Source organism: Diabrotica virgifera, chromosome 8 (genome assembly GCF_917563875.1).
Source record: "Diabrotica virgifera virgifera chromosome 8, PGI_DIABVI_V3a".
Lineage (NCBI taxonomy): Eukaryota > Metazoa > Arthropoda > Insecta > Coleoptera > Chrysomelidae > Diabrotica > Diabrotica virgifera.
In genome coordinates, this window is record NC_065450.1 from 227,978,760 (window position 1) to 227,995,399 (window position 16,640).

Sequence of the window (16,640 nt, forward strand, 5' to 3'; positions counted from 1 at the left end):
TTACACTAATGACATTTATCAAATTTTGCCACTAGTGACATTTCATAGGTTAATTAAGTTATATCCGCGACTTTTGTGTTTTCTGTTATTCCTTTAATTTTTAGATTGTTAGTCTGATTTTATATAAAAAGCAGTTGTTTTTGGAACTCTTTAGCGACGTATGAAATGTATTTGGTTATTATTCTAGTGACTTTCTTGGGTGTGAATCTGTCTTTTTAGTTTACTCCTCCTGGTTAAAAAATAAACTATAGTCAAAATAATAAATAAAATCTTAAAAAAATAATCATAATGAATCATAAATTCTATACTTACTGATATTAACCATCGATTACAATTCTTGCGTTGTAAATATTACACGATAAGAATTAAATAATAAGTTTGAAACAATTATTATTTGCTTTTCTCCTTTCCTCTTTAAATTTCCGACCGAAACAGTAAGTCATCCGCTAGATGGCGATACCAGCGAAACTCCCAGAGGATAGGCAACAATTTTCTCATTCCAGCGAAAGCTATACTAGTAATCCGCTAGGTAGGTGGCGGTACCAGCGAAGCTCATAGCGCATATAATTCTGGTGGTTCATATCATCATGATAATCACCAGTTTTTAGTCCCCGATTTGAAAATGAGAGCGGCGTTTTCAACTAATCTATTTTTACCACCACAATGTAAAATAAGCGTTGCCCTTTAAATACATATTTTAAGCACGTTTCGTCCATCAAATCTTACTTTCCGATTTCTTGAGTTTTATTAGAAATTCTGTTCTTTTGTCAGTTTTTTCCACCAAATTTTATCTGTATAAATTAAAAAACGAAAGTTTACCAATTAAAATGATTGAGTTTCTAGATTTGTAAACATGTCCAGAATTTCCTTGGTCATCCAACTTTTCTTGGCTTGAATTCTTTTGTAAGCCAAAACATTTTTTATGTATGTATTGTTGATATTTCAATCGAATATAAAATTAATTATATTGTTGGGAGAACGAAAGGAGGAGTAAGACAATTTTACCAAAGTAATACACATATTTTATTCAGAAATATATACAACTACGAAATAAATAAATAAATGGAAAAACTTCCTATCTACAAAATTTCATATTCTGATCCTGACAATACAAAAATATTATTAACTACCTATACAAAATAGAGATCACAAGAACAAAAATATAACTCATTAAGCCGATTGCTATTATCATTATCTACATTCATAGAAAACGAGAAGATCCTATTCTCAAACATATTGTCTATTGTGGAATAAGTTTTAACCATAAAATATATGACAGGTTAAAATAAATATATACTTGAGGACAAAATTATCGAATATTTGCTGTTACTAGAAAATTATTGAAGTAAACTGATGTGTCTATAGCAAATTATGCAAAAATACAAAGATTGCACTGGACAGGTCACCTTATAAGAATGGATAATACACTACAACGCTTAGTTAAACTATGGTGGGATACTGGTCAGCAGGAAGACCAAGAAAGAGGTGAATAGACAAAGTGAGAACCGATGCTGATGCTAAAGAGATATTCAGGGTGGATAACTGGAGGTTCCAGGTATCCAAAGAAAGGGATGCTGGAGAAGGCCAGAGCCCGACTTATCGGATGATAAGCGCGATCCCAGTGGCCTAGTAACTGATTACATAAACTTCAGATTCAAACTTTGGATTGGCCACCATATAGCCCGGATGCGTATTTACGTTTCCGTGTTCATTTCAAGACAGGGTAGTTTTGAAATAGGCACGGAAACGGCGAAGCATATTTGCTTTCAAACACGTGTGCATTTCAAGACGTTTAATTTTGAAATGCGCACTGGTTTGTAAAAGAACTTCGTGCGCAAAGTTATCACCAATACGCGTTATGTTATGTTAAATTGTCACGGTTTTTTATTCTATTTGAAGTGTTTTTTACAAATAGCTCCTATCTGCAAAATAACAAAGTATCATTTGTTGGATCTTTTTTTTCTTTATAAATTTTCAAAAAAACTCAAAAGCAGTACCAAAATATTTTGTCTTAGTAAACTGTAAGTTTACTAAATCTGTAGTAAACTATTATGATACGTATATATCAGCAATTTTTTTCTCTTTTGTCAAATGCTTTTCAGCATTTACCATTTTTACCCCACAGTTTGTTTCAATTTTCTCTAGACGATCTGCCTGTTATATTTTCATTTCGTATAAGTTTTTCATTTGGAAATAAATCTACATACAAAATCTATAGAGAAGTCTACTGATTGCTCTTGTTTGTATGTATATCCAGGAATGAACAAGGCACTGATGGAGACAAAAAAAAAGAACAATCAGTAGGTTTTTCTTTGTTTTATATAGATTTTTCCAGATATTTTTACAGATATATATAAACTGTAGATTTATTTCCGTAGAAATGAAAAACTTGAATATACAGGGTGTCCCAAAAGTAGTGGAACGGTCGCATATTTCGCGAACTAAACATCGGATCGAAAAACTGAAAAATACGTGTTCAATCATTTTCAAAAATCTATCCAATGACACCAAACACCAACCCCCACTACACCACCTGGAGGTGGGGTGGGGGGTAACTTTAAAATCTCAAATGGAAACCCCCTGTTTTTAAAAGTAAGCAACTTTTATTCAAGACATTTTTTCGAACTGTGGATAGATGGCGCTATAAAAATTAAGTAACATTTATTCGAAACATTTTTTGGAATTGTTAATAGATGGCGCCGTAATTGGAAAAATTCGATTTATTAGCGCCATCTATCAGAAATTTTAAAAAATGTTTCGAATAAATGTTGCTTAATTTTTTATGACGAATTCGAATCTGCAATAAAAAGTGGGGGTTGCTATTTAAGATTTTAAAGTTACCCCCACCCCACATCCAGGGGGTGGGTTGGAGGGTCATGTTTGTTGTTATTCGATAGGTTTTCAAAAAAGATTAAAAATCTGTTTTTTGGTTTCTCATTTGGAAGTGTATTTCGTGAGATATTAGACCGTTTCTATAATTTACCTACGGTATCAGGATAAATCGTTTTTCCCAATTATAGCGCCATCTATCCACAGTTCGAAAAAACGTCTTGAATAAAAGTTGCCTACTTTTACGTAACGAATCCAAATGTGCAAGAAAAACTGGAGATTTCCATTTAAGATTTTAAAGTTAGCCCCCACCCCACCTCCAGAGGGTGTAGTGGGGATTGGTGTTTGTTGTCGTTGGATAGATTTTTGAAAATGATTGAACACGTATTTTTCAGTTTTTCGATCCGATGTTTAGTTCGCGAAATATTCGACCGTTCCACTACTTTTGGGACACTCTATATAACAGGTAGATCGCCTAGAGAAAATACAAAAGCGAAAAAAAGTGCTGATGTATACGTATCATAATAGTTTACTTTAAGACAGGATATTTTTGTACTACTTTTAGTTTTTTTAAAATTTATAAAGAAAAAAAAAGATCCAACGAATGATAATTTGTTATTCTGAGATTGGAGCTATTTGTGATAAACAGTTTGAATAGAATAAAAAAAACCGTAACAATTTAACACGTATTTGTGATAACTTTACGCGCGAAGTTCTTTTACAAACCAGTGCGCATTTCAAAATTAAACCTCTTGAAATGCACACGTCGTGTTTGAAAGCAAATATGCTCTGCCGTTTCCGTGCCTATTTCAAAACTACCCTGTCTTGAAATGAACACGGAAACGTAAATACGCAGCCCGGACTTAAATCCGATAGAACACAATATGAGATGAGCTAAAACGGCGCGTTAGAAAAACCAATCTTGTTTCATGTAAAATGTAAAAACTTCGATTCGATCTAACAACGTATTCTAACTTCTAGGTATGGCTCTTCTCAGGAGCTTTTTTCATTGTGACGCAAGTGACAGAAAAAAAAGGCACGTCCGAGATACATACGCATGTAGGTATAACAGTTATTCCAGTTGTTGATAGATGGCGCTATAATCGAAAAAAATATTTAGGTTTACCGATTTACCTATTACATATCTATACTATAATTTAAAATTTTTCTCAGTCTTTCAGTGTGTCATTAATGATGTAATATATGATTTTAATAATGTAGAGAATCATATCATAGCATATTTTATTTAAAACTGACAGTTGTCAAAATCGTAATCTTAATTTGGTATAAAAACAAATCAATTGTGTTTATTTCATTTATAAAAAGGTATGTTCTTTGATTTGTATAGTTTTATAAATTGTACAGATTATAGTCGTATAGATTATAGATAATACATAAATAATTTTTTGTCCGATTCTAGCGCTATCTATCAACGACTACAATAAATATTATAAATAATTTTAATCACGGACGTACCTTTTTTCTGTCACTTCCAACTTAATGCGTTAGAAAGAAATCGAAAAACTGTGACGCACTGAAATATGCCTATGATAAGGAGAATAGTAGAAGTCCAAGGAATATGTAAGCACTAAAAAAACGAGGAGAAAATGAGTAGAAATTCAATCTTTTTCAAATATTCGATAATTTTATCCATGCACTCTATTATGAAACGAGTTTTGTATTTGTTAGTGTTAATATTAACTGTTTATATTGGGATTCCCCTGTATAATAAATACAATACACTGAAAACCATTATGATGATGATAAAATATTTTGTTAATTAAAGTAAATATATCAATTCAAATTCATCAAAAATCTTTATTACCTAATCGTAAATCGTTATCTCATTTGTTATTTATAATAACTCTCTCAGGTAATTCCCCGATAGTCCCGTTATCATTAAATCGTCAATTCTATTGTAACTACATTTTGAGGAAATTTGAAGTCAAAATGTAAAAAACACTCGCCCTTGTACAGCTTACCAAAATATTGAACATATATCTTCAGGTCTTATTCCATTCCATGGGCGCCCAAAGTATACAAAATATAATGTGCAACATCTTCACGTCTGCCCCCCCCCCTGAAAATTTTTATATGGGCGCCCGTGTTCAATTCAAACAACTTTTGCAGATGTTTGAAACAATGATCATATCCGTTTATTACCTACTCATCTTAAGGGTCGTTTAAACACAGCGATAAATCAAACAACTTATCAAGGTCAATCGAGTTGTTGCAACTTATCATTGTGTGTAAACGGTGCATCGCACAACTTATCAAAGTTGGAGTTGGGTTGAAGGTGGTATCGCATTGAATCGCAGCGTCTAAACAGCGTTTCAACTTATCATCACAACTAGTTGCTGTGACTTGTCGTTGTGTTTAAACGACGCCTTACAGCTCAACTTTTCCTTCCGAACCGTAGATGCTGTAAAGTCAGAAGACATCTACACTGACCGACACGAAAAACGGGCACCCCCAAATTTTTTATGTCTCGAATTTACTAAACCTGTTGTCCGATTTAAGTTATTTTTTTAATATGTTATAGTCTCATTCTTTAACAATATCGCTGTAATAATATTGTTTCTAGACAGATAAACTGTCATCGTATACCGGGTGTACCAATCAAACTGTGTTTTTTCTCAAAGTTCAACCCACTACTGTGTGGAATATTCTAGCATTTATAAAATACTGAAATTAAAACCCAACCATAGACTCAGGATTTCTTAACATTCTGTTTTTTGATTCACTTGCTTATGTTCGATAATAAAAAAGTTAGGTACTTTAACAACTAGCCATGTTCTTCATCAATACAGGGTGTTTCAAAATAAGTGCGACAAACTTTAAGCGGTAATTCTTCTTGACAAAACAATGACTGTTTGCTTTATAAACAAATGTCAGCAAATGCTTCGTTTCGAAATACGGGATGTTGAATTTTTTCTTACAAATTGACGATTTATTTATTGCTCTAAAACCGGTTGAGATATGCAAATGAAATTTGGTAGGTTTTAAGAGGTAGTTATTCCTTATTTTTTGAAATACAATTATTAAGAATTTTATATTCACCATTGGCGTGCATACGGGTAATATGACTCGTCATCTGACAAGTATGCACGCCTATGGTGAATATAAAATTCTGAATTGTATGTCAAAAAGTGCGTAATAACTACCTCTTAAAACCTACCAAATTTCATTTGCGTATCTCAACCGGTTGTAGAGCAATAAATAAATCGTCAGTTTGTAAGAAAAAATTCAACATCCCGTATCTCGGAAACGAAGCATTTGCGGACAAATGTTTATAAAGCTAATGATCATTATTTTTTCAGAATTACCCCTTAAAATTTGTCGCACTTATTTAGAAACACCCTGATTGATGAAGAACATGGCTAGTTGTTAAAGTATCTAACTTTTTTATTATTCAACATAAGCGATTGAATCAAAAAACAAAATGTTAAGAAAACCTGAGGCTATAGTTGGGTTTTAATTTGCTAGAATATTCCACAGAGTGTTTTGAACTTGAGAAAAAAACACAGTTTGATTGGTACACCCTGTATACAATGATAATTTACCTTGCCTAGCAACAATATTATTACAGCGATATTGTTCAAGAATATAAGATATTTAAAAAATCACTTAAATCAGAAAACAGGTTTAGGAAATTCGAGACATCAAAAATTTCCCATTTTGTGGAGTGCCCGTTTTTCGTGCCTGTCAGTGTATATCTGCTTGGATCAGCGGATGGCCCCCAAGGGCGGATTCAGGACCGATTTTCGGGAGGGGCCATGACCTTTTTTTGGGGAGAAGTACCAGGGGGTGTGGTGGTAATTTTTAAAAATTATTGTTATTGGTTAGTTTTAAGACACTTTTCACACACTTTCAGCATAAAGACATTCAAAACGTAACACTAATAAATAAAGTATTATTAAAGTCAGTACCGATTCCTACACATTTCTTCGGATCCAAGTGCAGTTCTTTCAATAAGTTTAATACTATTTTTTCCAATGCTTTTCCTGTCAGGCCTTCTTTTTCCCCTCTTTCTTGATTTTCACTAATTATTTTTATGTTCTCATAGGCGTCAATGAACTTGACAAAGTCTTCACGAATGTTGTTATTGTGTATGTATCTCAAATTTAGAGAAAGCTGTTCCATGTGGGACACGTCACTCGTTTCGTCAAATATGACAGAGTAATAATTTGCGCTTTGAACCTGATTCATTAGTTGTTCAATTATTTCTTCACAACATGTTATCAATTTATTTTGAATGGTGCTACTAATGTATGTTGCTCAGGAAGATGCTGTGGATAGGTGTTGTTTAAGAGTCTTATCTCCTGATGCGATTTTAAACCTTAACAATTCCCCTCATTGCTAGGTCTAGCATCTTCGTCCAGAAGCAGAAGGCCATTATCACGATGACCTCTTAGAGGAATATTTTGTTGACCTAAGAACTCTATAGATTACTGTTGGTCGTAGTCTTTCTCAATTTTCTTGTATCTCTTTAGACCTCTGAGAGTCTATCTGGTTAATGACTTTTGCAGGTTGCGATAACTTTATAGAAAATCCAACCCAACCTGAATGAACTCCTTGTGGTATGATGTTTTTTCATGGGTTTGTATGCCTCCGTCTTTGCCCATGAGTTTGGCAAAAGATGATAAAGGTTTAGTGACAAGGCTTTGGGCTGTCATCCCTTTATTCTGGCCATATTTTTCATTAGAAAAATAAAACGCAGTATGTACTTGCAAAACAATGCCTTTTGAATGTGCGAAAGTACCAACCCACTTTTTTGTTCTCAGTGCTGGTGACCCAAGTAACGCTTCTTTTTTTTATTCTGTATGTGTACAGAATGTGAAAATTGATACGATTTTAATGGCTGCCAAGATCGTTCTAACAATCGGCACTCTGTAAAATTATCAACATTTTAATTTATAAAACATCCTATGTCATTCTTGAAGCTTCCGTTACTGCTTTTGTTCAAAAGACATGATTATCCTCTGTTTTATACATATATGTGTTTAAACCTAAAAACATTTTAACTGCAAATATTTAAATTTATATTTTTTTAAATTCTCGGATGGGGCTATGGCCCTCATGGCCCCCTCCCTGGATCCGCCCTTGATGGCCCCCACGGTGCCGTCTTTGTGATGAGGAAGAGGAAACCTAAAAATTGTATTTTTCTTATCAAGCCGCAAAACTTATTGAACAGCCTAGTGATTTCTGACCTGTTCTATATTGCACTAATTCGTTTGTTCTTATCTAGATAATTAGATATATCTATCGTCACAAAAACTATACCACACAACGGCTGTACAAGGTAAAACCTATTTTCGAATAACAAAAATACTGTAATGTGATGCTACATCATACATAAATATATACAGAGTATACAGAGCTTCAGCTCCATGTCCGAATTATTTATTAAGATCATTAGAATTAGAAAGAGGAAAAGGTGGCATAGAGTCTAAGTCGGAAATATCAAACTCAAGACGAAAATTATTGGGTTTGGCTTCCCTTTCGATCTTAGTCTTTAGATGTTCGTATTTTTTGTGGATTTTATATTTCTCTAAATAAAGTTTTTTGTACTCTTCTTTGCTATCTGTTATTTTCGTTTTGAGTACATCGAATTCTTGTCGTTGCATCTCTAAACAACTCTTTAACTCACCTAAAAATTAAAAAATGACCATAATAATCGTACAAATCAACATCATCAACAATCAAAAAGCGTTTGACAGAATTCAACATGGTAAACTCATAAATCCATTAAAACACATATAGTATGGTATAACTAGACCCAAACACAGACATCCAAAGTGAAAGTTATCCTCCAACACCAAATTATTCTATATGGTCCACATAATGTTCAGAAAAAAGTCACACCATTTTCAGCGCCGGGTTTGGGGGGGGGGGAGAAATTGGCAACATAATCCTTCTAAAATGAACGGTTTCAAAGTTACTAAGGTAGTATAGTATAATTGGTCCAAAAAAGGCCTAACCTAAAAATCCAAAGTAAAAGTTTTCCTCCAACACCAAATTGTTCTATATGGTCCACATATTGTTCAGTAAAAAGTTACACCATTACGTTTTTCGTCAATATTTCTAAAACTATGCTTTAGCGTAAACAATGTTTTATACAAAAATGTTCTACATAAAATTTAAAACAAAAAAGGTCTTACACATAATTGTTATAAAATCAACAGTTCCAGAGTTACGGAGGGTGAAAAGTGGAGGTTTTCGATGCTTTTTATATTTTTTGGGCAATTCCCTACTGATTTTCTTTTAACAGGATTGTGTTTTATAAATCAAATTTGCTATTTCAGTGGCAGATGGTATGTTAGTGATAAGCCCTTGAAGAAATGTCAACCTTACCACCCAAAATTATCATCAATGGCCCAAAAAATATAAAAAGTATCAAAAACCTCCACTTTTCACCCTCTGTAACTCTGGAACCGTTGATTTTATAACAATTATGTAAAGGACCTTTTTTGTTATAAATTTTATGAAGAACATTTATGTATAGAACATTATTTACGCTAAAGTATAGTTTTAGAAATATTGACGAAAAACGTAAAAAAAAACTACTAATTTACCGACTTCTCCCCCATCTCCCCCCCCCCCAAACCGGACGCTCAAAATGGTGTAACTTTTTACTGAACCATCTGTGGACCATATAGAACAATTTGGTGTAGGAGGAAAACTTTTATTTTGGATGTCTGGGTTAGGCCTTTTTTTTGGACCAATTATACTATACTACCTCCGTAACTTTGGAACGAATTTACCGATTTCTCCCCCCTCTCCCCCCCAAACCCGACGCTCAAAATGGTGTGACTTTTTTCTGAACATTATGTGAATCATATAGAACAATTTGGTGTAGAAAGATAGCTTTCACTTTGGATGTCTGGGTTATACCATCTTTTCGATCAATTCTATCATACTAATATAGCTAGATTCCAAAGGATATTAATTTAATCAAAAATCTATATTACAATCAAAAAGCGGTCATACTGGTGGAAGATAGTGAGACAAACCGAGTGGAACTTCAAAGAGGAGTTAGACAGGAATGTGTGCTGTCGCCACAATTATTTAAGTGTACTCCCAACTAATATTTCAGGAGGCACTATGGGAAGGTAAGGTTAGGTATAACCTTAAAAATAAAAAACTGGAGAAAAAAAGTATGAAACAGATCAGAATGGAGAAGAATCCTGGAACAGGCCAAGACCCAGAAAGGGTTGTCGAGCCAGTGATGATGATGACTATGGGAAGGTGTGAGGATTGGAGAGAGCATCTTTAATAACATAAGATTTGCAGACGATACTGCAAACATGACAGAGAATATAGATGATTTACAAATTCTCCTAGAAATCATTAACAGAGAAAGCCAAAAGATGGGACTAACAATAAATATACAGTCGGAAAAATGAAAGAATACCCATGAACGAACATATAAAACACGCTGTATTTTCCTGTCACCGTGTCACAAAGAAAATTGTCCAGCGCAAGTACATGTAACAATAATTATTATATGTACTTGCGCTGGCCAATTTTTTGTGTGACACGGTGACAGGAAAATACAGCGTGTTTTATATGTTCGTTCATGGGTATTCTTTCATTTTTCCTACTGTAAATAAAACCAAATACATAGTGATCTCAAAAAAACCTGTTGACAACATACATCTGACATTGGAAGGTAGACCACTAGAGAGGGTCGACAAGTATAAATACCTCAGAGAATTATAAACTAACAATTAGATCAAGATGAGGAGATAAAGGTCAGAATAGAAATAACTCGAAAAGGATTTATAAAATACAAGTCAATGTTTACACATAAAAAATTGAATATGGCCATTAGATTGATGTTCGTCGAATGTTATGTTTGGTCGCAACTACTACATGCGGTAGAAGCTTGGACTCTAAAAGCACAATCCGTAACAAAATTGGAGGCATTCGAAACGTGGCTATGTAGGCGTATTCTGAAAATTCCTTGGACTGCAAAAGTCTCAAACGAAGAAGTGTTAAGAAGAATTGGACATGGCAGGAAGCTTATGAACACAATTAAAATAAGGAAAACATCGTATCTGGGCCACGTACTTCGTAACGATAAATACTCTCTGCTACACACCATCATGCAAGGAAGAGTAGAGGGGAAAAAAGGTTTGGGAAGAAAGAAGAAATCTTGGCTGAAGAATATCAGAGATTGGACTAACCTCAGTGTTGAACAGATATTTCACGTTGGACTGGAATAGAAAACTCATTATACTTGTCTTATAAAGATAAATTTTATTTGTGTTACACTACAAACCTGTAATTTGTTTTAAATCTGCTATATCTTTGTCATAGTTTTTACTAGTTGATTGGGGAGACTCGTTATGTGCCAAAGCCACTTTAAGAGCTTCTTTCAATATTTGATTTTCTTCTTTCAGTTTTTTAATTTCGTCTTCATGATCACAGTGAACTGTAGATATTACTTTATGTTTTGATAAACTTTGGTACAGACTGTCTTCAACTGTGAATACTGATGTCGATATTTCAATTGGTTTTGGTTTTTCGCTAGATAACTGAAACATTAATCGTTTGTATTGTGTAATTAATATTAAAACAACAATTTTATCATTTATACAGCATGTTTTATTAAGAATTGTCCATATAGTAACTGGAGAAACGTTAGCACAAAATATGAAGAGTTAACCCAAAACACTTAAATAATATATTAATCCCTACCGAGATACAGAGTGTTTTCTTACAAAAATTCTAAAAGGATTTAACCCATTGTTTTAACACATTCCAATAATTTTTGTTCAAACTTGACAAACAGTTTACACATGTAAATGATGGATGTATGGATTCTTTAACTAGTGCTAAAAGATAGTTTTCCTCTGTTACCAGAGGTGTGCTGTAGGGATATATACAGGGTGGTGAATTGGAAAACGGGCCATAGGAAACACAATGTAAAATTCTAAACTGTTGGATTCCTGCTTCCCTAATTATTTTACATCAAAAGACATGAGAAACTATTTGTAGAGGATTGAAATCTGTATTGAAAACAACTGTCAGAATTGTTCTACGAATTCAACATATTTCAAAATTTTGAAAAAATATAGGACAATTTCAGATTATTAAGCCAAAATTAGGCCACACACAGTCCTATGATGAGTCACAATGAAGTTTTATATTAACCATATTTGGACTGTCAATATTTTTATTTTATCATTTTTTGTTTAAAAACCAATAAAGTTGATAAGAATAGAATAGAATAGAATACTTTATTGGTATAGCTTTACAGCTGCCATCATAAAGATGGATATACACGTCAGATATACAACACAATATAGTCACAGACACATAATCAAATACCTATACATACACTTAAATTTTAGATTTAACATAATGTACATTGATAAATATGAAAATTATTAATATTAGACAGAACTCATAACAGCAATCTAGTTGCTAAGTATTCTTCTACACTGTAGAATGCATGTTTACATAGTATACTTTTCACAACTCTTTTGAATTTCACCGGATGCAAAGATCTAACTTCATTTGGAAGATGATTATATAGCCTGACCCCCACATAATCTGTGGACTTCTCAAATTTGGATAGTTTGTGACCAACAGTAACAAACTGATTGGCATTCCTAGTTGAGTATGCATGTAAATCAGAATTTCTCTTGAATGAATGTAAATTATGCTTAATATACAATATGGATTTCAAGATATATATGGAAGGCAACGGTAAGATATTGTTATTAATGAAAACTTGCTTACAAGTATGCCCAAAAGGAATATTGAAGATAAGTCTAATAATTCTCTTCTGTTTAATAAACACTGTGTCTGATTTTGTGGAATTACCCCATAACGTAACATTATAAGTAAGGTGACAATAAACCAAAGAATAATATACATTAATGAGAGTTTTAATACTGAGTGTTCTCTTCAACTGTACTAAAGCATAGAATGAACAATTTAGTTTCTTATTAACATATTCAACGTGAACATCCCAACTCATAAACTGGTCCAAGAATACACCTAAAAATTTTATGTTTGGAATATTTACAATTTCAGGAATAGACACAACTGGCATATTTCGTTTGCATCTAAAATGTATATACGATGTTTTATCAATATTCAGTTGTAGCAAGTTTTGTGTACACCATGTTTGGAATAATCTGATAACCCTTGACACTCTATTTTGAAGCTCTACGTATGTATGTGCTGATACAATCACAGATGAGTCATCTGCGTACATTACAATGTGGTCATGAGTAATATGATCGGGTAGGTCATTGACAAAAATAAGAAATAGCAGTGGTCCCAACACAGATCCCTGCGGCACTCCTACATCTACACTGAAGATGTCTGACCTTTCCTTGTTTAATTCAACATAGAATTTCCTCTCCAGAAGATATGAGTTCAATAAATTTAACATGTTACCTCTTATTCCGTGGACATACAATTTGTTAAGGACAAATTCAAATTTAAGACTGTCGAATGCTCTGGAAAGATCAAAGAAGATACCCACTACAAGAAGACCATCATCAAGGTGCCTATAGACAGATTCCATAAATACTTCAGTAGCCCCCTCTGTTGATCTTCCGGATCGAAAGCCATGCTGTTCTGAACACAGTGCATTATTTTTGTCCAAAAACTGTATGATCCTAGTGTAGTAAGCTCGTTCAAAAATTTTTGAAATAAGATACCCTCAGTTGAGGAGAAAGTATTAATAATAAAGATGTTTCATTCAGTTAACAGTGTGCTGAGTCAGTTATAGTCAGTTAAATAGTAACGTGTCGCTTAACTTTTACACACATACCTACTGTGGCAAATGTATTATATTTTTTAAAATTTTGGAATGCATTTACGTAGAACAATTTTAACTTCTGTTTTAAATACAGATTTTAATCCTCTACAAATATTCTCTCATGACTTTTGATGTAAAATAATTAGGGAAGCAGGAATTCAACAGTTTAGAATTTTACATTGAGTTTCCTATGGCCCGTTTTAAGATTCACCACCCAGTATATACTTCCTTTTTTCCCTCACAATCTACACCATTGTCGTAATAATAATTTCAGCATGTTTTTTTGATTCTTCGTAACTGTTTAAGAAAATATTGTCTCCAAAGTTCCTAAATATTTGTATCTGACTACCCTTTCTGTCTTCTTCTTCTTCTTCTTGTAATAGGACTATGTCCTGTTTCTTCTGTTACAGTCTTTGTTGCGATCCGGAGCTCCAACTCTCGTACCATCGTTTTTTGGGTCTTCCTATGGGTCGCTTGGTGTTGGGCTTCTGTGTTTTCGCCCAATGCGCCATACGTTCAGGGTCCATCCGATCTACGTGGTCCCTCCACATGCGTCGTCGCGCTCTTGTCCATCTCACTACGTCCTGAACGCCTAGCTCTCTCAATGTGTCTTCGTTTCGTACTCTATCTCTGAGTGTGATACCTCTTATGGATCTTAGGGTTTTCATCTCTGTTGTTCTCATTATCTGTTTGGTCTTTGTTGTCTCGGCCCTTGTCTCAGCTGCGTATGTCAGTACGGGTCTAACACATGTCTTATAAATGCGGACTTTGCTTTCGGTGCTCATATATTTATTCCGCCAGATTATATCCCTCAGGAAACCAGATATTCTCGCTGCTTTCATTGCCTGGTGTTTTGATTCTTGCCACAGATGCCTGTCACTAGATATTTCCACACCTAAGTATCTGCAATCCATTACCTGTTCGATTATATGGTCGTCCACTACTAACTTACATCTAATTGGGTTCCTGGATATTACCATCGATTGGGTTTTCTCTTTGGATAGACCTTTCTGTCTGGATACCTTTCTGTCTGGATATTATTAACACATTGAATGCCTTAGGGCCGGTTGTTCGAACGCTAATCAGCATTGATCACTATCAAATACTTAATTACTGTCACAACTGTCAATGTCAACTTTCGTTGGATTGCCGAAAACATAATTATTGATGACAATTATGAAATTAGTTAATCAATTATGTTAATAATTGTAATTGACTAACTAATCTTATAATGTAAAGTTATACTTAACTTAATGTTCTAATTTCAAGACTGATTTGTCAACTACTGTTATTGTCTTTGTTCTAGGATAAGTTGTATTTGTCAATTTCAAAATGTTCTAGCTCTCAATTGTTGAATGAGAGCAAGTAAGTTTATTCTTTATTATTGTTTGTTATGTTTACCAATTTTGTAACTACTAGATCTTATTTTTCTAATTTGTGTGACATTTTAATTGTAAAAAATTTTAATTGTATCATGTACTAATGGACTTCGGTCCGTAAATGAATAATAAATAAATAAATAAATAAATAAATAAATAAATAATTATAATTAACTATGTTTTCAGCAACCCAACCAAAGTTGACATTGACAGTGGTGACAGTAATTAAATATTTGATAGTGATTAATGTTGATTAGCGTTCGAACAACCGGCCCTAAATGTATATAATATTAAATATTTTCTGGGCCAACTGAGCTATGACCCTTACAGTATAACAGTCAATGTGAAGCAATTGTGATTCGCACGTAAGTCAAATAAGAGTGAATCGTATATGATTCGTGTGGCGTTTAACATGTTAATATGGAGTGCCTCTTTATCTTTTGGATGATTTGTAATGACTATGAATTTTGTTTTTATTTTTAAGTTCATTTTAATACCATATAATGGTATATTTTACGTTCAGCTGCTCCAGTTTGTTTGTCATATTATGTATTAGAAGTAAATATTATGACAGTGTCATTTGCATACTTATATTATTAAGTATTTCACCATTTATGATCATCCCATACATATGATGTTATTCATAATTAATTCCTATCATATTGTAAAGATGACTAAACAATTAAAAATTTAATTAATGTCATCAACACAATTCAAATGTGAGTTCAAAATAAACATTATGCAATGTTTACTAAGATGGTAAATGTAATGTAAAATCCCGAATATTAAATGGTTTAGTGTATCATGTATTATGTACTAAATTTAGAAATTACAATAGTTTTTTTTTCTAAGAAAATTATTGACACTCATTGATGTGCGCCAATATAAATATTCATGATTTTAGCATATAAACCTACCTGGAAGGGTGAGCTAGCCCCATGTAACTCATTTTCTCCACTAAGATAACATATTTGGTATATCTCATCAAAATTCTTCTTGGGCAACACATGTTTATTGAATGTTACAGTATAAATATTATCTTCAGACTTTGTATCTACAGGGGCCCACTCAAAAAGTATATAGTCCTTAACGAAACTCCATCCTAGCTTAAAAATAGCAACCCTATCACCCTCCTGTGGGACATAGTCATTAAATTTAAAGGTACATAACAGATCAGCATTGCAATAATACTGATCTTGAATATCTAAAAACTGCACTGAATGTTTCATTGATACGAAATTCGACTCGAAACTGTGTTCACCCATTTTGAAACTTTATCTATGTCGAATTTCGAATTTTTTAAAAATACTTCACTATTTACGACTACAAATCCGAAGAAAAACTTTAATAAATACGATAAAAATATAAAAAGCCTTGAAACGTCAAAACAGATGGAAACTTCACCTTTTTTGTTTACAGACAAAAGGTTTCACAGGGCCAATCAGCATTCCGCTTCTGATGATGTCATTCGAATCTCGACAGTTTGATTGGACAAGTATAATCCGCCATTGTTATTTGGCCCAGTAATAAATACAATACAGGGTCGAATTAAAGTAAGATGAATAAAAAAAATCGATATTTTTATTTAAAATACGGTTTAAAGTATAAAATAATAAATAAATTAAAGAACAATAGACAATATGTTTTTA

At 33.2% G+C, this 16,640-nt stretch overlaps 1 protein-coding gene across 1 annotated transcript; it reads right to left on the reverse strand.

Moving 5' to 3' along the window:
• Nucleotides 1-999: 999 nt before the first annotated feature.
• Nucleotides 1,000-16,409, reverse strand: LOC126890647 (calcium-binding and coiled-coil domain-containing protein 2-like). Its single transcript, XM_050659744.1, has 3 exons — nucleotides 15,909-16,409; nucleotides 11,114-11,369; nucleotides 1,000-8,479 (listed from the first exon to the last, which is right to left on the reverse strand). The coding sequence occupies exons 1-3, from the start codon at nucleotides 16,254-16,256 to the stop codon at nucleotides 8,229-8,231; spliced, it is 855 nt and encodes a 284-aa protein (XP_050515701.1). The 5' UTR covers nucleotides 16,257-16,409; the 3' UTR covers nucleotides 1,000-8,228.
• Nucleotides 16,410-16,640: the final 231 nt, after the last annotated feature.